Source organism: Pseudorasbora parva, chromosome 5 (genome assembly GCF_024679245.1).
Source record: "Pseudorasbora parva isolate DD20220531a chromosome 5, ASM2467924v1, whole genome shotgun sequence".
NCBI classification, from domain to species: domain Eukaryota; kingdom Metazoa; phylum Chordata; class Actinopteri; order Cypriniformes; family Gobionidae; genus Pseudorasbora; species Pseudorasbora parva.
Window position 1 is genome coordinate 47,237,384 of NC_090176.1, and position 26,552 is coordinate 47,263,935.

General features: G+C 37.1%; 1 protein-coding gene across 2 annotated transcripts in view; it reads right to left on the reverse strand.

Moving 5' to 3' along the window:
• Positions 1 to 26,552, reverse strand: part of xirp2b (xin actin binding repeat containing 2b) — a 56,155-nt gene that overhangs the window by 13,469 nt on the left and 16,134 nt on the right. The window contains exons 2-6 of one of the 2 annotated variants that reach the window (XM_067444553.1): positions 20,501 to 20,631; positions 12,098 to 12,226; positions 2,371 to 2,457; positions 1,010 to 1,079; positions 753 to 847 (exon numbers count right to left, since the gene is read on the reverse strand). In XM_067444553.1, the coding sequence (XP_067300654.1) occupies positions 753 to 847; positions 1,010 to 1,079; positions 2,371 to 2,457; positions 12,098 to 12,226; positions 20,501 to 20,557 (438 nt within the window). In that variant the 5' untranslated portion in view covers positions 20,558 to 20,631. The remainder of the gene's footprint in view (positions 1 to 752; positions 848 to 1,009; positions 1,080 to 2,370; positions 2,458 to 12,097; positions 12,227 to 20,500; positions 20,632 to 26,552) is intronic. The other variant, XM_067444554.1, reaches the window with a different exon arrangement.

Consider the following 26,552-nt stretch of genomic DNA (forward strand, 5'->3'; position numbering starts at 1 on the left):
ACTACAAGTAAAAGTCATGTGATTATTGTAAAAGTGCTCAATAGCAACAGAGCGCTCTGCATTTGTAAGTGTTATCTTTTTACTAAAAAGATGATTTTTCTAACCATATGCAGTGTTATACTTAAAAACAACGTCATGTATATATTAGACACACCTCCCTAAAACCATCAATATAACTGTACTAAACTTAAAACTTACAGCACACCATTTTTTTTATTTTTTAACATGTTAAATATGCAAGAATCCATAAAGCAAGATAACTTACTTGAGGAGCAAGACTGGACAGAATAACATGACATTTTCACGCATTGTATCTTTAATATAGTCTATTTTTCTTATTGCGATGGTAATTGTTTCACTTGTTTCTAATGTTTATATCTAAAATAGTTAAAGACAAAATACACTTGTATTAAATATTTAGTCTCCAAAAACATGCCTGAATAGCCATTGCAGATTTGATATGCAAGTAAACTGATCTCTCAGGCAATATATTTTCCACAAAAAAAGTTGTGAGAGCAAGAATTTTTGGATGCACAAAAAAGACACAAAAATAACTCCATATCAGATGAGAAGTGTATTTACGTCAGAACACTGAGAGTTGAACACAGGCTCTAAAGTCTTATAAACCTTGTGGAAGAACTCATGGAAACATGTAAAAAATATGGTAAGTAGAGCCTTTTTATGCACTGAATCCTATTAAAGCATAATACATTCATGTGTCAGGGTAGAGATGTAGGCTAAAAAGGACTTACCTTAATTTTCTTGCTGGGGGCTGCCTCCTCAATGGTCTTTTCAAAATGCTGTGCCAGTTCTTTAGTTGAGAGCCTTGGATAGTACTCTTCTTCCTCTGGAAGCAAAAGGCACATTTTTTTAATGAAACATCTTGTGAGTCTAAAATGCACTGCAAAACAAATAATGAGCAGCGGTTTGATACAGAGCTTATAGACGTTTGGTCTGTATACACAATGAAAGTAAGCCGGTCGAATGTGTTTTCATCTATCTAACTTACCTGTTTCATTGTGATGATTTTCATAACTGGAAATCACTTCTCGGTTATGAGTGATTTGATCATGTGCAGTCTGTCATAAGACAAAATAAATACAATTCATTTAGAGAAACAATCAAATAGAGTGCAACCAACAGGACCTAAATGGTCATTTCTAAAGTGGATTTACATATGAATTTGACAGATGTTTTCATAAGTGACCCACAGTGTGTTTTATCAGTGTGTGCATTCCTTGGGCTTTAAACCTGTGACCACGGTGCTGTTAGCAGTTGGGCTTAAATTTAAATGATTAAAATATTAAGAAAACAATATTTGAACAATCAAGGCCCTTTCACATGGCTCGCATTAACAAAATAAGTACAAAAACTAGATAATAAATGTAAAAAAAAAAAGTTTTTTAAGTTGATCTAGTCATATCAATGCCACAAAAATGGCAATATTTCAACATTTAAAATTCAGTAAATAGACAAACAGGTAAAAAAAGTAAAATGTTTTAATATAATATTTTAATATATTTTTTATATAAATATTTGAACAAAATATTTTTTAATATTTTTTAATATTATATTTTTCATCATTCCTGTCGCTCAACCAGTTGAGCATGTGTTCGATTCCCAGGGAACGCATCTACTGATAAAAACATCTGCCAAATGCATACAATTAAATACAGTAAATTATTTGGCATTTTTAACATGACCGACATCACAAGATCACTTTTAGTCTTATCAAGGTCTGTGTTTCAGGGTTTTGTGTTTTATTTTTATTCTACTCAACAGATCCTGATCAGCTCACCTGATCTAACGATCAATGTGCCATGAGTTATTTTACAGGACTACAATCCCACATCTCTTTTGTGTGTATTTCGTGGGACCACTTCAAAACTTTATACTATGAGCATGTCTAAAGGCTCCATTTGCCAGATCGGGAGATGACAGGTAAGGGGTTAATCCCCCTTGTCTTCATTTCTATCACTTTTAACATCCTTTACTGTGAGGTTATAATAAGGTTCAATTTCCAGGGCGTGCATAAACTGACCGAATCTGGATGCAATGCACTAGCAAAGTCGGTCTATTAAAGTTCCCACCAAATGCATAAATGTAAATGTACGCATGTGTTTTAATGCGACGGTGACAGTGCTAAAACCTCCAGCTTCAAAATGACTTTTTTCACATTATTGAAAATTGATTGCTTGATATTTCACAGCAGATAGTAAACAGAAAATTAGACACTTCAGCAGCGCTTACAGAGACTCAGAGCTCAGTGTGGCTCCTGTTGGTAAGAGCCGCTACCGTTAGTGTCTGATGTTTTTGTAGACTTGTGAAAAGGAGAGTTATTAGTAGCAGGGTTGTCAGAAATGTCCATACCCTTTCATCCTGAAGGACGACCTGCTGCGAGACTTGTCGACCCCCGCTGCTGCTCGCCACACTCATTGCTGATGAATGTGACACCTCCTGCGTGACAGGAGACGAGGGTTGTTAGAGGATGAGACATAGAAAAAAAACACAAAAACACACACGCCGTCTTGCTAAGACAACGCTCACACAAGCTTCTTACTGTCAGTGTATTTAATCTGCACAGCGTTTTCTCAGTCGCAAACAGCCTATATTTGCTTAAAGGGGGGGTGAAACACTCAGTTTCAGTCAATCTCATGTCAATCTTGAGTACCTATAGAGTAGTATTGCATCCTTCATATCTCCGAAAAGTCTTTAGTTTTATTATATTTATAAAAGAAATATAGACTGTACCGAGCCTTTCCGGAAAAAAACGAGCGCCTGGAGGCGTATCGTGTGGGCAGAGCTAAAGAATGACGATCGCGAACAAAGCGGCGACGTCCTCAAGCGTGGAGAAACCCATGGCTATCTCAGCTAATACAGATAATGATCCAGAATTAGATCTGAGGCAGAAATAAATTGAACAGGAGAAACAGCAACAGCAGGACGTCCGTCTCTGTGGTATGTACTGTATTTAGTGGCCTGTCAACATTTGTGTGTCTTTACTGGCAGTTTATGAGGACATGATTCGGTTTATGGACTATTGTATGCGACTAAACCTTAGCAGTAGCAAGCAAAACGGTTTTGCATGTCAGACTAGTGTAACATTATATATAGAACAACAATGGAGTAACGTTAGCGCATTTGAATGACGAAGCACGCGATCGTCTCGTTTACTGATGTTTACTCACGCGACGATAGCCAACAGCAGAGACATTTGAAGCAGTTTTACTCACCGGCTGCTTCCAAAGTAGGACCGAACCTTTATCGCTGAGACCGCTCCGTCAAAAACACACTTCTTTGGTATGATTTGGTGAAGTCCTGTGACAGCAGTGGCGTGTAAATCCACTTTGAGACGCGACTGAAACGATGTTGTGAAGCTTCCCATCATTTCTGCGTTCAAATCGGTTCAAATGCAGCGCTGCCTTCCCGGAATGCTGTGCTGAAGCTTTGAAGTCGCTCGACGTCACCCATAGGAATAAAGTGGAGCGTGGCACGGACTATAACGACATAAGTGTTCACGGACGACTGGATCTGCAGCTGAGAGTGTTTGCGGCGTGCATTTCCTCTCTCTCGCTCTAGTCACGCGCGCGCACCCTACCGGGAGAAGAGCCCGTACGGCCCATACAAGGACCTTCCGTTCTATTAACGTCAAGTCGAGCCATACTCGAAAAAAACTCTCCGAAACTTGTGAGAAACTGGAAGGAATATTTTTGACACAGAAATACTCCATCAAACGTCCAACATTAGTTTTTGAAACTTTGTCTAGGTTTAGGATGGGAATTAACAGTGTAAAAAGCTCAGTATGCATGAAACAGCATTTCACCCCCCCTTTAACATAAATGAACGTGTTACTGTAGTTCCTTGTGGTGAACAGAAGTAAACACAAAAGCAAGACCCAAACACTCAACCTAGAATGAAGTTTAAAGTATTTTTCCTCATTTCTATTCAATTCAATTTTATTTATAGAGCACAAGTTCAACACAACTACAGTTGATCCAAAGTGCTTTACAAATAAAAATGAATCAATAAAAATAAAATAAAGAGAAAAGAAGTTGGAAAACAAAGAACAAAACAGAAAATGAAAAGTGTCAAAATCAATCAAATGTATACCTCCATAACGTAGAACACCAGCGAATATAAAGTGCATACACAGCATCACTCAAACGCTAGAGAGTTGAAATACGTTTTTAAACGGGACTGAAAAGCATCCAGTGATGGAGAGGCGCTGATGTTCAGAGGTAGACTGTTCCAGAGCTTTGGGGCGACTACAGAGAAAGCTCGATCACCTTTAGATTCACAACAAGAACGAGGGACAGATAAAAGTAACCGATCATGAGATCTTAGTGACCTAGAGGTGTAGTAATAAGATCAAAAACGTAATCCAGGGCCGAACTAATATTAAAGAAGGAATTTTCCTTTGTGCATTTTTTTCTCTCTAAAAAGTGACAATTAAATAACACTTAAAATGTACTCTGTAAAAAATATTGTTGGTTTAACTTTAAAAAAAAAAGTAACCTGGTTGCCTTTAAATTTTGAGTTTATTGAACTTAAAAATTTGAGTTGATACAATGAAGGAAATTGTTTTAATAAATAGAAAACTCAAAATATTATTGTAACTGAACCAAATAAAAAATGTGATAAATTATGAAAATAGCACAATTTGGCTATTTCAATCAAGCTGAAGCTGTGTCATCACAAATAAAACACACACAATTACCCAATATGCTTACAAAATCTTTTAATAATATTTGAATAAAGGTTCACTGTAAAAAATATTTAGAAAAAAAGTTACCTTGTTGCCTTAAAAATTTGAGTTCATTGAAATTAAAATTTTGAGTTAATACAATGAACATTTTTTGAGATTCGACAACCTTTATTAAAATATTATGTAAGCATATTGGGTAATTGCGTGTGTTTTAAATTCTGATGACGCAGTGAAAAATGCCAAATTGTGCTATTTTCATGATTTATCAATTTTTTTATTTGGTTCAGATACAATAATATTTTGAGTTTCTATTTATTAAAAAAAAAAATCCTTCATTGTATCAACTCAAATTTTTAATTTCAATAAACTCAAATTTTTAAGGCAACCAGGTTACTTACTTTTTTAAGTTAAACCAACAAAAACCAACATTTTTTTTTACAGTGTAGCTGATTCTCAAAAATGTTCATTGTATTAACTAAAGTTTTTAATTTCAATGAACTTAACATTTTAAGGCAACCAGGTTACTTGTTTTTTAAATATTTTTTTTTACAGTGTACCTGTCAGAATTTGGAATAATTAAGATTTAGTTTTATAGTTTTAAAAAAAAAGAAGTCTCTTCTGCTCACCAAGGCTGCATTTATTTGATCAAATATACAGTAAAACAGTAATACTGTGAAATATTATTACAATTTAAAATAACACAGCAATTATAATTAAAGATTTATTAAAAATTAAAGATTTCTGTTCTTTTGAACTTTCTATTCATCAAAGACTGAAAAAAACAGCTTTGCCATTACAGGAATAAATGGCATTTTAAAATATACAGAAAACAGTTATTTTAAATCGTAAAATTATTTCACAACATTAATGACTGTTTTACTGTACATTTGATCAAATTAATGCAGCATTGATGAGCAGATGAGACTTATTCCTTAATGATTTCAAACTTTTGATCGATAATTACATTACATTAGATTAAAAGATATCAGAGCAGAAAAATGCTGCAGGATCTTTTCTAAAAAATGGTACAACTTATAATAATTATAGAGGTAAATGTTTTAAGATTTGGAAATTAAACCCACTTATTTTAAGGTCCAAGTGCCTTAAAACACGTGGCATTATTCAATGTGTTGACTTATTTCCACTGAAACAGGAAGACAGGGCGGGACATATCGAACAGCCCCTCAACCTTTTTAAAAGTAGACAATAGCATTTTGTTTATATCTCAGCTCCGGTCCAGAGACTTGATCACATGATCCGCTCGGTGCTGTCTCTGGACCGGAGCTGCGGTGGTTCATTGACACTAACGTGAAACCAGACTTTATTCGCCTCAATGGAAAGCATATTTACACTGTCTGAATCGTTCCCTATCCCCTATATAGTGCACTATGTGCCATTCACCATGAAGAAAACAGTAAATGTGTGAACAAGTGACTGATTTCAGCCACAGCTTCAGCGTCTGTTTTTAATGTAGGGGCGGGGCTTCAGATTCTAGAGAGCATTTGATTGGAAAGAAAATCTAATGAGAAACTGAAGTGCAGAGTGATGTCATCAAAATCATTGATTCATATTGGCAGAAGTGAGAGACTGTAAGTTTTGATCTTCTTATCAGTAAGACCAACACATTCATACTGAAAGCCATAAAATTTCAGTTTAGATTTCATAGGGACTTTAATCTGGAATTGTTTTAAATGACACATCCCAGCCATCTACACATCCTGTAATGCAAACATGATTTGTCTGTATTATTTCAGTAAAATTATGCTATAATGAATAAAAAAATGCATTATGCATTTTGCATGAAATATACGTTACTTAAACACAAATTAATTTTGAATTAATCTGTACATTCTTGTTTTCCATTTCAGGATTAAGTCAGCTCTAATTACTGTTAAATGGCAGGTTTAAAGGCTTTAGTCCACGGATGAGCAGATTTTGTAATGTTATAATCCGTTCCAACACACACTCCCACACACAGACATGTGCATCTGTACATGAACAAGTGTGATATCATCAGCAGGGACGTAATCAATACCGATCCATGAAAACAGCCCGAAAAGGCATCCGAAGACAGACACACACACACACACACACACACACACACACACACACACACACACACACACACACACACACACACACACACACACACACACACACACACATCATTAAAAGAGATATGGCTGACATACATTGATTGCATCATTAAAACCAAAGGTGACCCGAAACACTCCTCAAAGCAACAGTGACCGCCTACTGCTTTAGCGGCTTTCGTTCTGATGGAGGGACTTCAAAAACACTTTAATAAAGAGTTCCAAGTCATTAAGCAAACCAACCGGATCAGAGATGAATCACAACACTACAAACTTTGATTCAAAGCACACAAACAAGCATTTGAAAACTGGGAAAAAAACAAAACAAAGTTCACTGGATACTCAACGCTATTTTTTAACAACAGCAATTTGTCAATGCTTAATAAAAATTCTGCATTTAAATGTATTATTCAAAAGATTTAACTACACAAATTGTCTGTCAGTTGTAGATTTTTTTACTGGCTTTTCCCATTTATTTTTAAGTGGCTCTTCTAGTTCTCCATATTTCCTGCTGTTTGGGATGGTATATCGACAGACCATGCATAGATACAGAGTTGCCCCAACAACAAAAAAAGACTTTTTAAACATGTTCTGTATTAGATAATCTGAGCAGAAACCTTTTTTTTTTTTAAATGCATGGCGGTCTAAATTCTACATAAATAAACATAGACCTCATTATCCCAGAGAGGGTCAAAAACAACCTCAAAAATACATCCTACATACCAAACACTTACATAATGTGATGCAAGTTATATAGTGTAAATCCTCCTCCCCAACATGCACACACAAACAAGTTTATTAAATTAGTGTCACCACGCGGGCAACAGAAAACACGGATAATGAGATGACCTGCTACAGCAGAATCCTTTGATCCTTCTCTCAAATAACTGCAGCAGGATACATAATGTCAGCTTATGCCCTCATTTGTCTACTCAGTGTGTTTAATTTATGCTATGCTTCTCTTTGTGAGCTGTGGATTACTGCCAAACTTTGTCAACTTTATGTGGTAAAACCTTCTAATGTTCAGTAAACTACGCTAGGGCCCTAAGAAATACATTTCATTTTTGTTTCTGTTTTATTTATTTTTTGGTACTCCATTTTAATATTTAAATTACATTTTAGTAAAATCATCAAAAGTCATTTCGAATTAATTTGAACTCATGAAATTTAAAAAATTAAAAACAACTTTAGCATTATGAAATAGTTCATTTTATTTTATTTTTTTAACCAAATTCTGAGTTTTCTGGATTCAATTTTTAATGGTTTAATTAATTTAAATAAAATAAAAAATGTTTTTTTTCATTTCAACATTTTATGTTTTGTATTTAATTTTTTCTGGCAATTAAATAAAGGCATAAAACATTCATTTAATGTATCTTTTTATCATATGAAATAAAACTTTTTATCAAGAAAAACTGTTAAAACTAAAACATGGAAGAAAGTTGTTGATTATTCTTCAAAAAATGTTTTAATGTTTTAATAAAAAAAAATATTGGGTCATTATTACAATAAGATGCTACATTCTACTGTACAACAGTAGTATTTCTGTCGTAATTCCTTCAAGTTAACCCAAACTTTTATTTTGACGGGTTGTGAAGACCTTGTAACCTATCCAATTGAATCTAAACATCTAAAGGAGTAGATCTCAAACGTTTATAATATATTTACAATACTAAATGTACTAAATTTATACTAACAGCTCTGAGGTTATCCATGAGCTAATGTGCTTCAAAATATACTTCATAAGAAATGTACAATCTCTCTTTTTCAGGAAACATCTGCTGCTCAATGATGTATACACAATTCTTTGCCCAATCAAATGCTCTCTAGAATAAGAATGTATTTCCTCCCAGTATCACTTCTCTTTGCAGAGAGGAAATCAGTGATATGAAAACCTAAAGATACTGGTTATTAAAAAGGGCTTTTGAAAAATATCCCTAACTTCCTGTTTTAAAAGGAAATGCAAAAAAATAAGAAAAAAAGGAGTGCTCATTTAAGCCTTCCGTCTGTCAGACATGAATCCAGCATTTCAGAGTCAAAAACCTCTTTTAAATGTAACCCTCATGAAATCTAGCAGATGTAATGTTGAGGACAAGCAGAAGAACATTTATCACCTCACATTGTGCAGTGTGTTTTTGTTGAAGAAAGGTAGACAATGCTCTGTGAATACTCAACTTGTGAATAAAAGCTCAATCTATAATAATTTGCATAGAAAAGAGGTGTGTGTATTCTATTTTATTTTCAAGGCTAAAAATTATTTTTTTCTCATCGTTACATTTTTTATTCAGATTATCAAAGTACATATTTGGAAGGTCACTGTGGCTTAAATCTTAACTCTTATTCTTTTTCAAAGAAATTTCAATTTGTCATTATAATTTCAGTGCTGTTTTTGTTGGATTTCCTTGTTGAATTCCTCTCCCTGTGTAAAATCCTGTGGTTTGAGGTTAAAATGAACTTAAATGATTTTGAAACCAATATATAATTTCTCTTAAATATAGAGTTTACTGTCTGATAGCTAACATTATTTGCAGACAGTAAATAATGCTTTTGTGAATAAACAAGCTTTGTGAATATCTATAATGAGCCCAATTTACATAGAAAGGAGGTGCTTTTGTAGGAGAAAAAAAATATACTTTTTACTTGTTGCAATTTTATTTAGACCTTAAGTACATATTTCACAGGTCATCGGTTGATCGAATCTTTTCTCTAAAATGTTCTTACACAGCAGAGTAATTCATATTTTCCCATTATTTGTGCTTGACGACGTAGATGTGACATAAGCAACCTGTCTGACAGTTGTAAGTCTTCTAATGTGGAAAGTGAAATCTGAATCACGTTGTTTAAATGTTTTGTCCCGTTGCTTTTGGCTCAGTATGGGCTTCTCCCCATTCTTCTCCCTTGACTTTATCAGACTTTATGTCTCCACGTCCCCCCGACTGTCTCATAGACAGTAAAAGATTGCCTGCGAGCGTCTCCTCCTGTCTATACCGTAATTTCTCTACTGTGCGACAGAGTCGCGTTGGTTATGACTCAATCGTTAGCCCATTTTTACAAAAACAGCTTCTACGGGGTGATAGTGTAAGATACAAGGTAACGGAGCCTTTTATGCATTGTCGTGTTTCTTCAGAAATAAACAATGGACAAATGGAGTCTTTAAACGCCTAAGATGTAAAGTTTTTCACTGTCAAAGTGACTCAAAAATGAATGGGAGTCAATGGGATGCTAACAGCAGGTGATGGCTTGGTTAGCAATGGCCGCCCCTATGGGTGGTACGCTTTCCGAGTGCTGATTACCCCCTTGAGAAAAACCAAAGCAGGCAATGCATTTGGCTGACATCAGCCAGAGATTAGCAACAAGACATTGAAAATGATTTGACTACATTTGCAGATTTGCATCACATGACACAGTTTGAGTTTGAGAGTCACTGCTTTAACTTTAGTGCTGGTGTGATGAGAGCACATCTCCCTCTTTCTGCCTCCTGCCATGCTGTATTCAGTCTGATTTTTTTCCTCTCTCAGTGGGCCGAAGAAACCCCGTCCCAGCAGGGGAGCAGAGCACGCTCAGACTCACTGGTATGGATGGGTGGACTGGATTCAATTTGGATCGGCGGAGTTGGATTACACAGACTGTGACCAAAATGTATCTCCATTCTACTTCTCTCACTGCAAGCAGTATCTGATTCTTTCAGAGGCAAGCACTGCATACATAATATTAGCTTGTGCCAATGCTAATGAGCCTCAGAAGCTTGGAAGAAACTATGCAGATATGAGACGGTACAGATGGATACAGATTTGACTTGTTATTGTGTCAGATTTGGGGTTTTCGTGTAAGGTCAGCTGTAAGAGGATTAATCTTATTTCAAAAGTCCACGCCACCCACCCTTTTCTACACCAGAAGACTTTTTTTGCTTGAATGAAAAATGTATGCATGCTTATAGCGTCTAATACCTGCACCAGAACTAAAACTAGCGCAATTATTGATGCCAAGTTTGCCAACCATGCAAAATTCACAAGTGCTCTGAATTAAAGGGAATGGAATTGCAGGCCATATTAAATCAATATGGGACAGGGTTTTTTGTTTTGTTTTTTCATACACCGAAACATCTATTGAATTTGAATAATTTTGCATCCAAGACTCAATGTTAAAATTACAGATTAGAACGGAAAACAAAAGAAGGATTAGTTTGGGACTTTAAAATGTACAAAAGCACTAAAAAGCTGAAGAAAAGAGATGTGTGATCTTCTTTATGTTCAGTCACAATTCTAGTGCTATAAATCGCCTGGGTAGAAACTAAACTGATATGTGTGTAATGATGTGTGACACTTTAGTATGACATTAAAATTCATAATTTTTTTTCAAAAGATGCCGCATGGCAGTAAGTCAAAATCAAAATGACTTCATCTCAAATGCATTTTAGCAAATCATTTTTTTCATATACATAGCGGCAGGCATATACTGTGACAGTGTAGCATTTGTTGTATGAAGAAAAATATTAAATATAATTATATATATATATATAATTCGGATCGCCAATGTGAGTGTGAGTTTGGCAGTTTGACAAGCGATCCAAACTGCTGAAATCACATGACATTGGCGATCCGAATCATTGATCGATTCACTGATTCATGGCCGTTTGAATCTTTATTTGAGGAACAGAGAAGAGAAGACAATGCTGAATAAAGTCTTAGTTTGTGTTATTTTTGGACCAAAATGTATTTTCGATGCTTCAAGAGATTCTAATTAACTAACTGATGTCACATATGGACTACTTTGATGATGTTTTTATTCCCTTTCTGGACATGGACAGTACAGTGTGCATAGACTGCATTATGCTCTGGGACTAAAATATAAAATATCCTAAACTGTGTTCTGAAGATGAACGGAGGTCTTACGGGTGTGGAGCGACATTAAGGTGAGTCATTAATGACATAAATTAACTTTTTGGGCGAACTAACCATTTAATATGTTTGTGGAAACTGGGTTATTTGATGAATAAAAAGCTCAAAAGAACAGCATTTACTTGAAATAGATATATTTTGTAAAATTATACATGTCTTTACTGACACTTTTGATTTATTGAATGAGAAAAGTATTCATTTCTTTTTTCACACTTATTTTAAGGTGAAGTAGTTACACATTACTACATGTACTTACTATAGTAATAACAGTAAATTATGCATAATTACAATTAACTGACCCTAAACCAAACCCCAACCCTACCCATAACTCTATAGTAAGTGCATGCACAGTTATTTGAAAAGGTACAATGTAACAGTTTCCAGTATCTTCCAGCACTGACCTGCACAGATCTGTGTGTGTGTTGAATCTGGGTGACTGTGTGAGCTGAAGACATGCTCTCGCTCTCAAACTGTCTACGGACGCTGGCCAGCCCTCCAGGCAGGGAACAAACCTCTGCGTCCTCCATGACCTGATGAAGAAAGAGAAAAAGACAGAATGGCCCCCTGCGTTGAAAAATCATGCTAAGCAGATTTATGCTTTTACAAGAGCTGCACGATTAGTGGAGGGAAAGTGTGATCACTTGTCTCTCGTCTTCATCCACTAACAAAAATATTCATATATTCATGAGACAATGCGGCTTATGCGCACACACAGAAGCACAGATTCCAGCCTTTATCCCATTATCTATGTGGCTTTACAGAATCACATTTTAAGATTTTGCATGACAGTCTTATTTGCATGGCATCCTGTCTGTGGCCCTGATATTGTGAGGTTTCATTTACTCAGCCATGCTGTTAACCCTTCCGTGCTGACGCCACTGAATCGTTGTCCGTGTGCACGTGCCTTCTGCTTTGTTTTCATGCCTGCTTTACTTAATTAATAATGCAATTCAATTAATGGCAAAAATGCACCATAAAATGATTGAATATTGAATGCAATTTGCAACTAAAAACCAATTCATTCATTCAACTCAATTCATATTGAAAACCATTTCTACGTGTTAGATACAGGATACAGCAGACATACAGTACACACATGTTCTTCGGTGGTTCTTTGGGGTGGTTGAGGTGCTTTATAGCACCGCTGCCATACAAAGAATCCTTTAAGCCTCTGTGTATACACTATATTGCCAAAAGTATTGGGACATCCCTCCAAATCATTGAATTCAGATGTTCCAGTCACTTCCATGGCCACAGGTGTATAAAATCCAGCACCTAGTCATACAGACGCTTTTACATTTGTGAAAGAATGGGTCACTCTCAGCCACAGATTGGTAGGCCACGTAAAATCACAGAGCTGGGGTCAGCGCATGCTGAGTCGCACAGAAATCACAGAAGCCAACCTTTCTTCAGTGACAATAGCTACAGACCTCCAAACATTAGGTGCGTTTACATGGAGCACTGTAAAACCGAATGAAATTGTAATCAGTTTGAGAGGGGTGAGATAAACTTTTTCATGAACCGATGAACCGATTTCGTATGAAGTTATGAAGATAATGTTGGAATAATGTCACAGACATAGCCTGGCTACACCCAGTCCTGTCGCACCCCACGCAGTGTGAAGAGAGCTTCATGGAATGGGTTTCCATGGCCGAGCAGCTCATCCAAGCCTTACATCACCAAGAGCAATGCAAAGCGTGGGACGCAGAGGTGTAAAGCACACCGCCGCAGGACTCTAGAGCAATAGAGACGTGTTCTCTGGAGTGACCAATCACACTTCTCTGTCTGGCAATCCGATGGACGAGTCTTTGTTTGGCGGTTGCCAGGAAAACGATAATTGCCTGACTGCATTGTGCCAAGTGTAACGTTTGGTTGAAATGGATTATGGTGTGGGGTTGTTTTCAGGGGTTAGTTCCTGTGAAAGAAACTCTTAAGGCTTCAGCATACCAATACATTTTGGACAAGTTTATGCTCCCAACTTTGTGGGAACAGTTTAGGGGTGGCCCCTTCTTGTTCCAACATGACTGTGCACCAGTGATTGCACCAGTCGGTCCATAAAGACATGGATGAGTGAGTTTGGTCCTGACCTCAACCGGATAGAACAGCTTTGGGATGAATTAGAGCGGCCAGGCCTTCTCGTCCAATATCAGTGTCTGACAAGAATGGTCAAAAATTCCCATGAACACACTCCTAAACCTTGTAGAAAGCCTTCCCAGAAGAGTTGAAGCTGTGATAAACTTGTTACTGCAAAGTGTGGGCCAACTCTATATTAAACCTTACAGATTAAGAATGGGATGTCATTAAAGTTAATGTGCATGTAAAGGCAGGCATCCCAAAACCTTTGGCAATATATTATAGTTATTTGAAGGTTCTCTGTCTCTCTCTTAATCTCTTAGTTGAGTTGGAGAATAAAAATACAGTGTTGAGAATCACGTTATCTCCAGGAAATACATTTTGCCCCCAAGGCCCCCTATGAGGAAATATTCCAGGGCCCCCACACAATACTTTTGGACTCAGAAAAACATAAATATGAGAGTGGAGTAATATATCGAAAATCTATGGAGGAGAATGGTTGTGGTTCTATGGTTCTACAAAGCACCATTTGACAAACACTACTGCACATTTTGCATGTCTCCATCTAACACACCGGATTCAAATCATCAGCTCATTAGTAGAGACTGCAAGACATGGATCAAGTGTGTCTGATGAGGGAGACATGCAAAATGTGCAGTGGTGAGGGAGGGGTTCCAGGACAGGTTTGAGAACCACTGCTGTATAGATTAGACCCTTAAAGATAGGTGCTATGTAGCACTTAAAGGGGTTCCCTGTGATTACAAGCCAGTTAACTACTTTTAGTGTTATTTAGCATCATTTTTGTTTAGAGTGTATAGTGTCACTCCACCACTGTCATCCAGACACCTGCATGGGCTCTTTAAAATAAAAAAAAATGTTCTTGACTATATCTCTCTAGTTATAACAATCTTATTCATCATTTAATGTAAATAACCTGCCATGACCATTAAAACACATAAACATTTCTTTTTAATATAAATAGAGTTTACTGCCTGTCAGCAAAAGTTAACATTAAATGCTTTTTGTTAATAAAAGAACAATTTATAATTAGTCTAAGTTTTGTTTTGTATCTCTCATGCTCATTTGGTTTATTGCATTTTGATTCATTAATTAACTCCTGCAAAAAACATCTACTCAAGTAAAAAGTAAAGACTTTCAAAATGCTGCAAACGATTTATATTTCAAATAAATGCTTTTCTTTTGAACTTTCTATTCAAAGAATCCTGGATAAATGTATCACGGTTTCCACAACTACAATATGAAGCAGCTCAAGTGATTTCAACACTGATAATAATCAGAAATGTTTCTTGATTTCTGTAGGATCATGTGACACTGAAGACTGAAGTAATGATGCTGAAAATTCAGCTTTGATCACAGGAATAAATTATATTTAAAAATAAATGTAAATAGGAAACCGTAAAATAATTGTAATACAGGTCCTTCTCAAAAAATTAGCATATTGTGAAGATCTTGTAAAGTTCATTATTTTCCATAATGTAATGATAAAAATTTAACTTTCATATATTTTAGATTCATTGCACACCAACTGAAATAGTTCAGGTATTTTATTGTTTTAATACTGATGATTTTGGCATACAGCTCATGAAAACCCAAAATTCATCTAAAAAAATTAGCATATTTCATCCGACCAATAAAAGAAAAGTCTTTTTAATACAGAAAAGTCAACCTTCAAATAATGATGTTCAGTTATGCACTCAATACTTGGTGGGGAATCCTTTTGCAGAAATGACTGCTTCACTGCGGCGTGGCATGGAGGCGATCAGCCTGTGGCACTGCTGAGGTGTTATGGAGGCCCAGGATGCTTCGATAGCGGCCTTAAGCTCATCCAGAGTGTTGGGTCTTGCGTCTCTCAACTTTCTCTTCACAATATCCCACAGATTCTCTATGGGCTTCAGGTCAGGAGAGTTGGCAGGCCAATTGAGCACAGTAATACCATGGTCAGTAAACCATTTACCAGTGGTTTTGGTACTGTGAGCAGGTGCCAGGTCGTGCTGAAAAACCAAATCTTCATCTCCATAAAGCTTTTCAGCAGATAGAAGCATGAAGTGCTCCAAAATCTCCTGATAGCGAGCTGCATTGACCCTGCCCTTGATAAAACACAGTGGACCAACACCAGCAGCTGACATGGCACCCCAGTTAAATGAGTTTTTAAAAGCCTCAGGAATCTTTTGTTTTGCAGGTGTTTAGAGTTATTTAGTTGATTGAGATGATTAGGTTAATAGCTCATTTAGAGAACCTTTTCATGATATGCTAATTTTTTGAGATTTTGGGTTTTCATGAGCTGTATGCCAAAATCATCAGTATTAAAACAATAAAAGACCTGAAATATTCCAGTTGGTGTGCAATGAATCTAAAATATATGAAAGTTTAATTTTTATCATTACATTATGGAAAATAATGAACTTCATCACAATATGCTAATTTTTGAGAAGGACCTGTATTTCACAATTTTACTGTATTTTTAATGAAATAAATACAGCCTTGGCAAAAAAACAAAAACAAATCTTACCAACCCCAAACTTTTGAATGGTAAAAAAAATACATGGTCCTTGTGAAGAGATCGGGCTTAATCTGAAGTGCCTTAACCACAGTTTTTGCACTTAAAACACAGAGGAATGAGTCGACATTGTTCCACAAAAAACTACCAGTGTATTTTATCTTGTACTAAAGCTGAAACAATAACTTTGCTGTACTTTCGACCCTCCTGTAGGGATCTGACCTCAACTGGGCACAGACTGGACGTGCAGTGCTGTTTTTAGCAGCCAGCTAAAGACAGAAAGAGACGGAGGGAATTGGGTTTCTGGAGAGGTTCTGAACTCCCACTGGTTACCCATCAACACATTTCACTATCACACTGTCAGAAAGGCACAGAAAACAATGATGTCACTGTACACGCACATGACCTCTCTGCTGGGGTCTTCAGAGGCATTCGGCCCCATCACCAACAGTAACTCTGGCTTTGGGGTGTCAAGGACATTCTCACAGTTTCACAGACCAGGCTTAAGATAATCCCAGACTAAAATGCCTGTTGGAGCTGTTTTAACTGAAAGCAACTTGTCATGCACACCAGTAAAGTTTCTTTCTAAGGCATGTTTATAAAATCTACTTAAGGGTCAGATTTTCTAACAGATTGTCACGAACCCTCTTTTGGTGTTAAAAAAAAGACTGCCAGGATTTACTAAAGACATGCAGTGAAAGATTGGCACAAAAAAAAAAGCGGTGTGGATAGGGTTATTTTTGTAGCTGATCTTATTGTATGAGTTTCCCTTTCAGATGCAGTATTTATGGGCATAGAGGATTTAAATGAATCACACAAGGTGATTTACTAAGATTTATGTTTGTCAATTTATTAGTGTTTGTGCCATTATTTACCGCTCCCCAAAAAAACACGTCTTAAACCAGACGCTAACTGGTAGATTGTGTTGGTCATAATGGAAATGAGCTGGCTGCATCTGTGTTCTTTTATTTGCATGTCTTGAGTATATCACTTGCAGAGAACGCTCACGCTACTTTGCCCTGTTTAGTAAATCTGGCCCTAAATGTCCTAATTAAACTAAGACCAACTCTTGGCTTGATCTAAACCAGGGGTCTCAAACTCCCGGCCAGCGGGCCACTTGCGGCCTGCAGGATGATATTTTGTGGCCCCCTACTTGACATCAAAATTTAGTGTTAGTGTGGCCCACGCGTTGCTCTGAAAACCATTTTGGCGGAGTTGTTGCGGGCGGGTGCCGCGCTTTATGCCTCACTTCGTGTGTGTGTGTATGAGAGCGTTAGCTCGGCCCTCTCTCATGCAGTATAATTGGTTGACACCGCGTGATTGACATGAACAGAGGTTAATCAGAGAGTCGAAATTAATGTGGTTTAACGGCGCTCAAATCGGCAATCAAATCAAAGTAGGCGGGATTTACATTCTCTTTTGGTCCACGCACATGCTCGCTCATGCAGTCTTCTCACACACACGCACAGACGAGTGCGTCAATCTATCAGGTAATGCCGTTGCGAAGAGAGACTATTCTTTCCGGTGAAATCACAAAACTAAATTGCACACACATAAATGCACACAAAATGCAACGTGGCCATCCATGCTCTTAATATACAATCATTGATGAACATTTTAATGAAGAAAACTACATGAGTGGATTAGAACTAAACGATTTACTAAAAGTCTACTATTAGACCACTGAGGAACTCAAATATAAGCAGCGGACATACGTATTTATTCACTCATGTGAATAATCTCGGGAGTAATAATATATTTGACGACAAATAATGCAAATATTGTTTGCAAATAGTCCCAAATTGATTATTTCCCAACTAGAACTAGACCTAGAATTTCGTTCACTGTTCTGTTTGACCTGGTTACGGCCTTGCTTTGAAATAGTCTATTATTTTAAATAAAAATAAAAACATTTATTATTTCAGTATTACATAATGATTTAATTTCTATTGGCCATTTTTATTAGTACACAATTACCATCACACACCTGTTGGTAATAGACAGGTGCGAAGGACGAAGGATAACCAGATCCAACAATCTCAAAAATATATTGGCAATATAAAAAATAAAAAAAACACAAGTAGGCAAGAGAAGCTTATATGAACCATTCATGTTCAGAAAGGACTGTTCAAGTTCAGAAGAAACATTCATGTTGAAGAACTGTTAATAATAAAGATTGAGAAGATTGGATCAGTCGTGCTCTTTTTTTGGAAAATTTGATGCGGCCGAGCCTGACCCAGAGTCTACCTCCAGCGGCCCCTGGGTAATTTGTGTTTGAGACCCCTGATCTAAACCCTGTCTGTGAAACCAGGCCTATGTTGCTTTCTGTCAGCGGGAAAAGTAAAAGTGCACAATATTGCAAAATGTTAAGACTTTAAGTTAACCTCATTTAGTGTTTTTTTGTTGTTGTTGTTGCCAATAATAAGATAAAAATATATACATTGTAAATACACTGCTGCCTCTATTAAATACAGCATAATAATATCCGAAACTAAATGGTAAACTAAAAAAAAATGGGAAACTAAAGGGATAGTGCACCCGAAAATCAAGTTCTTCCAAACCTGCATCAAGTTCTTTCTACTGCTGAACATAAAGGAAGATATTTTGAAGAATGCCTGTAATCAAAAGTTGCTGGTACCCATTGACTTCCATACTACACTCTCAGACATAAGCTGTCACTAGAGCAGTACTTTTTTAACTTTTGTACCCAAAGGGTGCATATTGGTACCTTAAAGGTATTAGTACCTACAGTGTGCATATTAGCACCTAAAAGAAATACTTGTAAAAGTGTGTTTTCAAAAGGTACCGCTTCATTTACAAATACTATAGGCAGACAATGGGGACCAGAAACTGTTAATCTTACTTTATGTTCAGCAATAGAAAAAACTTCATGTAGATTTGGAATAACTCGAGGGTGAGTAAATTATGACAGAGTTTTCATTTTTGGGTGAACTATCCCTTTAATTCTTCTAAAAAAATATTCACACAGTAACATCTATCAGCTATTAATTCACTCATTCGAATGCAGTTATTTTAGAAGATCTGATTTTCACAAGGACAGTTTCCTTTCAGTTAATTTCAGGAAAATGAACCATGTTATTTCATCTCTTTTTAGAGCAAAATCGGCTAAAATTATAGACTGACATGACACAAACTACAGCTTGGTAGAGCTTAAACAATAAAAACAAATTCATTACAAAAATAATTCAGATTTGCAGAAGTTTGAGTTTGGTAAGATTTTTAAATGTCTTTTAAGGACGTCTCTACAGAAATTGTCTGTGACATTATAAATGCCTTTCCTGTAATATCTGATCAATTTAATATGTCCTTGCTGAATAAATGTAGTCTTGTTCTACATAATTTTGCTTCTCAATTGAAAGCATCTTGCTTCACCAATGTTTAGGTGTTTTACTGGAAATCAAGACAAACATACTGATGAAGAAAATGATTCTCCCCCCAGCGCAATAAAGATGATTGCGTTCTCCTCATGGTTGATCTCAGCGAGGGCATCTTGTGCATCAAGGCCATTACTGATGTCACTAAATTCAGTTTCTTTTTTAGGAGATTTTACCAGAACTGTCAAATCCTTGGAGACCCGAGGTTTCTGCTTAATGCACTACTGGAGTCTTCTAAGTCCATTACTTTTCTAATTCGTTTGGTCTCGCTCTTGTCCTCGTTTGTCTGTCAATCCGTCTCTATTACCACGACAAGCAATGCGAATCAAACACATGCTGGTTTCTGTTGTGATTTGATGTATCAAGGCATGCAATTACTGTATAAATCAATGAGTTTGGAATTATACATGAATTTGACACCGAGTGTGTTTGGTCCTCACACAGTGTTTAAATGCAGAACAGTCAGAATTTATCAGCTTTGATCGTTTGCTCTAATGAGAGGTTGACATAACAAGTTCGCGTGCCGCACAAGTGCCTCATTTGCCTCATTGAAATGATATTGGCTGATCAATCTGATGGCACTCAGACAGCTGGATGGGAACTGCTGAGTAAATAGCATGAGTCTTTCCAACAGAACATTTTAAGGCTTGTCTAAATATGACGGATGGCTGAAAGTGATGGAGCAGGATCACTTAAGCCCCGTTTACACCTGCTATTAACATCCGTCTTGAGCGGTTCGTTCACAGGGGGTCACCTGAGACCGATCGCTGTTTACATCTGCCGTCTCCTGTGTGTGTGTGTGTGTGTGTGAAGCATACCGTGCTAGAGAAGCCTGTTTTGTCCTGTTTGGAAACAGCAGCCTGGTACACAGCCATGCGATTCTTCAGCGGGACGGGTTCGGAGTGAGCGCTCTCGTCAAGCTCACCTGCCCTGGGTCCTGCAACGCTGCCTGCAGGTGTAAATACATCAACAGACAAGAGAGATTTGTATATTGTATTAAGGCCCACTGAAGTGCCATTAAATGCTCAGACTTATTCAATGTGTTGACTTATTTCCACTGAAACAGGAAGACAGGGCGGGACATATCAAACAGCTCAGCTCCGTCCCTTTTTTTAAATAGCTGTGGCGAGGTGAATGAGCGAGAGACAAGGGAGGAGTGAGCGAGAACGGGGACGTGATTGCGTAAGAGCGTCACCTGCGAGTCACACCGGTCTCGAGTCCTCTCATGAGGTAGCTTGGAGGCATATAAGGACGAGCGACAACAGTCAAGGACGAGAGAGGACCAGGCCTGGACTTTACGTTGAGTTTTGTTTATGTTTTGTTATGTGTGTGCGGACAGTCATCCGTAAGGGGCTGCCCGCGGTTTACTTTCGTTTGGTTTATTTAATAAAAGTTGTTGAATGTTCCAGCCTTGTTCCTTCCTATCTACGAACTGTGTTACAATAGCCAATATCGTTTAGTTTATATCACAGCTCGTCTAAAGAAAAAGACAAGTTATAAAAAAAAAAAAAAAAAAAAAATTGTTGTGTATTGTGCTAATTAATTGAGATTTCTTACAGCTCTTACAGGTTTTTGGCCTTGTCTGTTCCGTTGCTTCTATTACTCTCCCCTTTTTTTGTAAGTCGCTTTGGATAAAAGCGTCTGCTAAATGATTAAATGTAAATGTAAATGTAAAGCTGTTGAGCTTGATAAAGCCACAGTTTCCTCCTAATCTCTAAACGTTGCTCCTCCTGATCTCCTCCATATCGATTTTTTATTCAAAATTCTGTGCAAAATGTCCGGACCGACTCGATCACATGATCCCACTCAGCCAGGCTTTAGATTATACAGAGGATTATAGAGTGCAGAGAGATGTTATTAAAATCATTGATCCATATTGGCGGAAGTGAAAGAGTACGTTTTGAATGCTTATATCTTCTAAATGCAATTTTTGTCATTGTAAGGCTAACATAATACTAAAAGCCAAAAAACATCCACTTTTATTTCATGGGAACTTTAAGAAAAAAAGGATAGTGCTTGCCTGTGCAGTAATATTTGTTTTAAATCACCACCACAATGTGCCCTAAGGCTGTGTTTACACTGGCAGATTTCTTTTTTTAACCTCACATCTAACACAATTGAGAATTTGTTGCACACATGTATTTTTTCAAATCTGATCTGAGTCTTTCAAATGTGTTTTAAATCCAATACATATCAGATATCTGGACATCTGAACTATGTCTAAAAGCATTTCTATTCGATTGCCCTTCAAATCCACAAGGCGAGGGGGACACATTTGCCCACAGGAAGCACTCAAACTCACAGCTTTTTATACAATGGTGGGAACTTTAAAGTTAAGAAATTGCACAGAGAATTGGCAGAGAAACTGGTTTCTGACTTCTCCTCTGACTTCTATTTATAAATAAAACAGCTACTGAAAGCGACTTTATATTTCTTAGCAATGAGGTGATAATTTCAGTGTTTTTGTAAATAAACTAACAAGCATAGTTACACACAGATGCACAGTGTAATTCACACTTTACACTCACAGTCTCACTTTCTTACAATAAAGAAGTCTCACACTTCTTTATTTCACTTCAGAACTCTAGCCATCTTACCCCAAGGGTCTAATTTTTATCTTTTTACTTCAAAATAAAAACTTTTAACATGTCCACATATCCCTCGTTAACAAATACACAAAATTAAGGGCACAAAATTAGATAAATTAATCTCAAAAAGGTTTTTAGTTGACTAAATCTCACAAATGTGTATATATTTAGATAACATGACAAAATGAAATATAGCTTAGCCATTCATCAAAAGTGTTGAGATGAGATTTTGTGTCATTTATGGTCAGGAGAATAAATTAAGATGGTCATTTTGACACCAATCATGGCCGTCTGATGTAAATCATATGAATAATTTTAGTACGGCAATTAAAAACCAGAAGTTCAACCATGTCGCAGAGTTAAGCATAATTTTGAACAGAATCATTTTGGGCGGGATTGATGTAAACACAGATATCGGATATACCATAAAGGGAAAGTAAACAGCCAGGACAAAACAAATCGGATACGGTCAAATGATCTGATCTGCATTAACACTAAGTTGCATGTAAACTAGGGTTGACTAGGATATTCTGTTTTTTTACACACCACTCAGGCTGGTTAGAGAAATCATTCATGTCTGTCTGTAGCACAAAGTGTGAAGGAGGAGTAACATGCAAAAGTTCAATACTTAGTGTTAGGTGTTTGTTCAACAATGTAAATTTCAACAATGCTAAAAGCGATGCTTGACTTGGCGAACACAACCAATTTATACCAGGTCATTAGTTCATAAAAGCAAGATTAACTGCAGGGCATACTGAAACAGAGTCACAAGTAAGTATGTTCTACGATTTAATCCTTGATGAATATATAAATCTCCAAAGCTATATTACTTTTTGACGTTTTACCCACAGATTTATGGGTCCTCACTTTGTAAAAACAACCCTTGGATTAATGCACCAGTTTTTTTAGGTGGAACGTGATTCCAAAAACTTCAATAAAGACTGATTACAGCAATCTGGGAGTCATACAGTGGCTTCATTAAGACTTTAATTGTGTTGCTCATTAAAAAAAGAAGACGAATTGCTTTATCCACAACAAATGACAGTTCACTAATTACTCGACAATAAAATGACAACATTCTGCACTCGACAGCTAAATTGAATAATCAGGAATCCTATTCAGTATTCAGCAAAGCACCTTACAAGGAGTTCATTTACCTGGATGCAGATAAAGTACCTGCCTAATATAACATGTGACCAGAGGTCGTTTGCAAAGGTCAAATAGACGGTCCTGCATTTAACTGCTTTCATAGCGACACAGATCGCAATTTTAGCTAAGACAACAGACTATCCGTCAACGCTGTCTCAAAGGCCAGACACCTCAGAGTCATTCCAGGATGAAGTCACGCTGTATTTCTAACAAGCCTAAACTTAGCCGGAGGTGAGACTTTAATGGGAGACGTTGTGAGGCGGTGGGGAAACTTTCCTAACCGAAGTCCATCCAGGAACATCGCTGAGATCAATTACACCGTCAGCCCATCACTAACCCAACTAAACATTGTCAAATTTGAAAATGCGGCTGCTGTAAAACCTCATTAAGGTAATGAGCTGTCGGCATCTCGAATGGTTTATGCATCTAAAACTGAACATCAGATCCCACCCTTGGTGTTAGCGTGTTTATATTGATGTAGGCAAAGAAAAAAAAGCACTAATGTGGGTGGACAACTACCCAATTCCTCGGAAGAACTCATGTTTCAACTGACTAAGAGTTGTATGATAGACTGTCACATGTGATTGAACTTGTTTCTGACATACTGTAAACCCTAATGCTCAAAATAATGAACGTGTTTGAGTAGAACCAACTCAAATTAAACAAATTAGTTCAAATTAAAAGAAAGTTCTAAATACTCAAAAATGTTCATTTGAATGAATTCATTGGCATAATGCAGGTTTACACCACTCAAACCAATTCATTATTTTGAGTATTAGGGTTTACTGTGCAGCATTTCTTTCCTTCTTATATAAATTCAGCCAGCATCATGTATCCTTACAGAAGACAATCCCATAATGCACTGCAATGAGCTCAGAGAGCCAAACAATCCACCAAAAATGGTGAGAGAACGGTTAATCATTAATGAACACCAAGTTCAAATGAACTGTACAATTATTTTACCCAATATTAGTATCTAGTTGTTATTTTATTTTAAAATGTGTGTGCATTTCTGTGTGGCAGTATTGTAACAGCTTATATTTGATTAAAGGGTAGCTTTGATTTTTAAATAGATCAGGCACACTCTCAAACATAGAATGCTTTAACATAAAAAGAAGAAAGATCTTTTTCTGAAGATAGCAATTAAATGTGCTTTGGATCTGTTACCAAATGCATGGATATAAATGCGGGATGGGATTATTTGTGTTTCGTTATTAGGAAAACCATTCACCGTACTGACAGCAGAAATGTGGGAAATGATTTGGTGTCTTCATTAGAGTGAGAATCTAAGCCGGGGATCTGATCACATGCCAGAAAAATAAACAGGTTTAGGATGAGGATGAGGATGAGTGCAAGAATCTGTAGCTTGCTTATGCTGGTGCTTGCTTATACTATTTATATCAAACACAAACAAAAATTCATACCAAAGCTTTTAAACTAAAACGCACCAACAATACGATTGTTGAAATAAATATCCAGAAACAACTTAAGCAACATAATTCCAGGAAACACGTGAGCATTTAAACAAAATAAGAAAAATGTGGACATCTTCATCCTGTTCAAAAGTTTTCACCCCGGCTCTTAATGTGTCGTGTTTACTTCTGGAGCTTCAGTGAATGTTTGAACCTTTTATTAATGTGTAAATAAACTTTTTATTAAACCTCATTGTGTTTGAGTCTCTCAGTTGTCCTCAGTGTGGAAAGATAAAATAATCATACAGTCACTGCTGGAAAGGGTTCAAATATGCAAAAGATGCTGGAAAGCTGAAGAATTTGCAGTTTTTTTTAAAAAAGTATGTTGGTCAGTTTAACTGCTCAGGACAAACAAGAGACTCATGGACAACCATCACAAAACACACACACACAGCCGTGGATCAACAGGGAACAACACACAGTATTTAGAAACAATCAAGGGTAGATAAACTTGCATACTTACAAAACATTCACTCACACTTACAACACATACATACAATGTATGTACAATGCTTTTGGGAAAAACACCCCTAAATAGTTAAAACTCTCATAAAACTATTAAATATTTTTGTTCTTTATTTATATTACTGTACTATATTGCATGCTTTAAATTTTGTTTTGTTTATAATATTATTATTGTGTTGCATTCCATTTTTGAGTAATGTTTTGCTCCTGTCACCAAGACAACTTCATATTGTCTTCATACGGTCCAACTTTATATTAGGCGGTCTTAACTACTATGTACTTACATCAACATATAAGTAAAATGTACTTTGTACTGTACTGTATTCATATTGAATTGCAAAACACTTTCCTGATATTGAGGTGGATAAGGGTCAGTTAAGGGTAAAGTTAGGGTCAGGTGTGGTGGTGTGGGTCAGTTTAAGGGTAGAGTTAGAGACAGGTGTGGTGGTGTGGGTCAGTTTAAGGGTAGAGTTAGGGACAGGTGTGGTGGTGTGGGTCAGTTTAAGGGTAAAGTTAGAGACAGGTGCGGTGGTGTGGGTCAGTTTAAGGGTAGAGTTAGGGACAGGTGTGGTGGTGTGGGTCAGTTTAAGGGTAAAGTTAGGGACAGGTGTGGTGTTGTGGGTCAGTTTAAGGGTAAAGTTAGAGACAGGTGTGGTGGTGTGGGTCAGTTTAAGGGTAGAGTTAGGGACAGGTGTGGTGGTGTGGGTCAGTTTAAGGGTAAAGTTAGGGACAGGTGTGGTGGTGTGGGTCAGTTAAGGGTAAAGTTAGGGTCAGGTGTGGTGGTGTGGGTCAGTTTATGGGTAGAGTTAGGGACAGGTGTGGTGGTGTGGGTCAGTTTAAGGGTAGAGTTAGGGACAGGTGTGGTGGTGTGGGTCAGTTTAAGGGTAGAGTTAGGGACAGGTGTGGTGGTGTGGGTCAGTTTAAGGGTAGAGTTAGGGACAGGTGTGGTGGTGTGGGTCAGTTTAAGGGTAGAGTTAGGGACAGGTGTGGTGGTGTGGGTCAGTTTAAGGGTAGAGTTAGGGACAGGTGAGGTGGTGTGGGTCAGTTTAAGGGTAGAGTTAGGGACAGGTGTGGTGGTGTGGGTCAGTTTAAGGGTAGAGTTAGGGACAGGTGTGGTGGTGTGGGTCAGTTTAAGGGTAGAGTTCGGGACAGGTGTGGTGGTGTGGGTCAGTTTGAGGGTAAAGTTAGGGACAGGT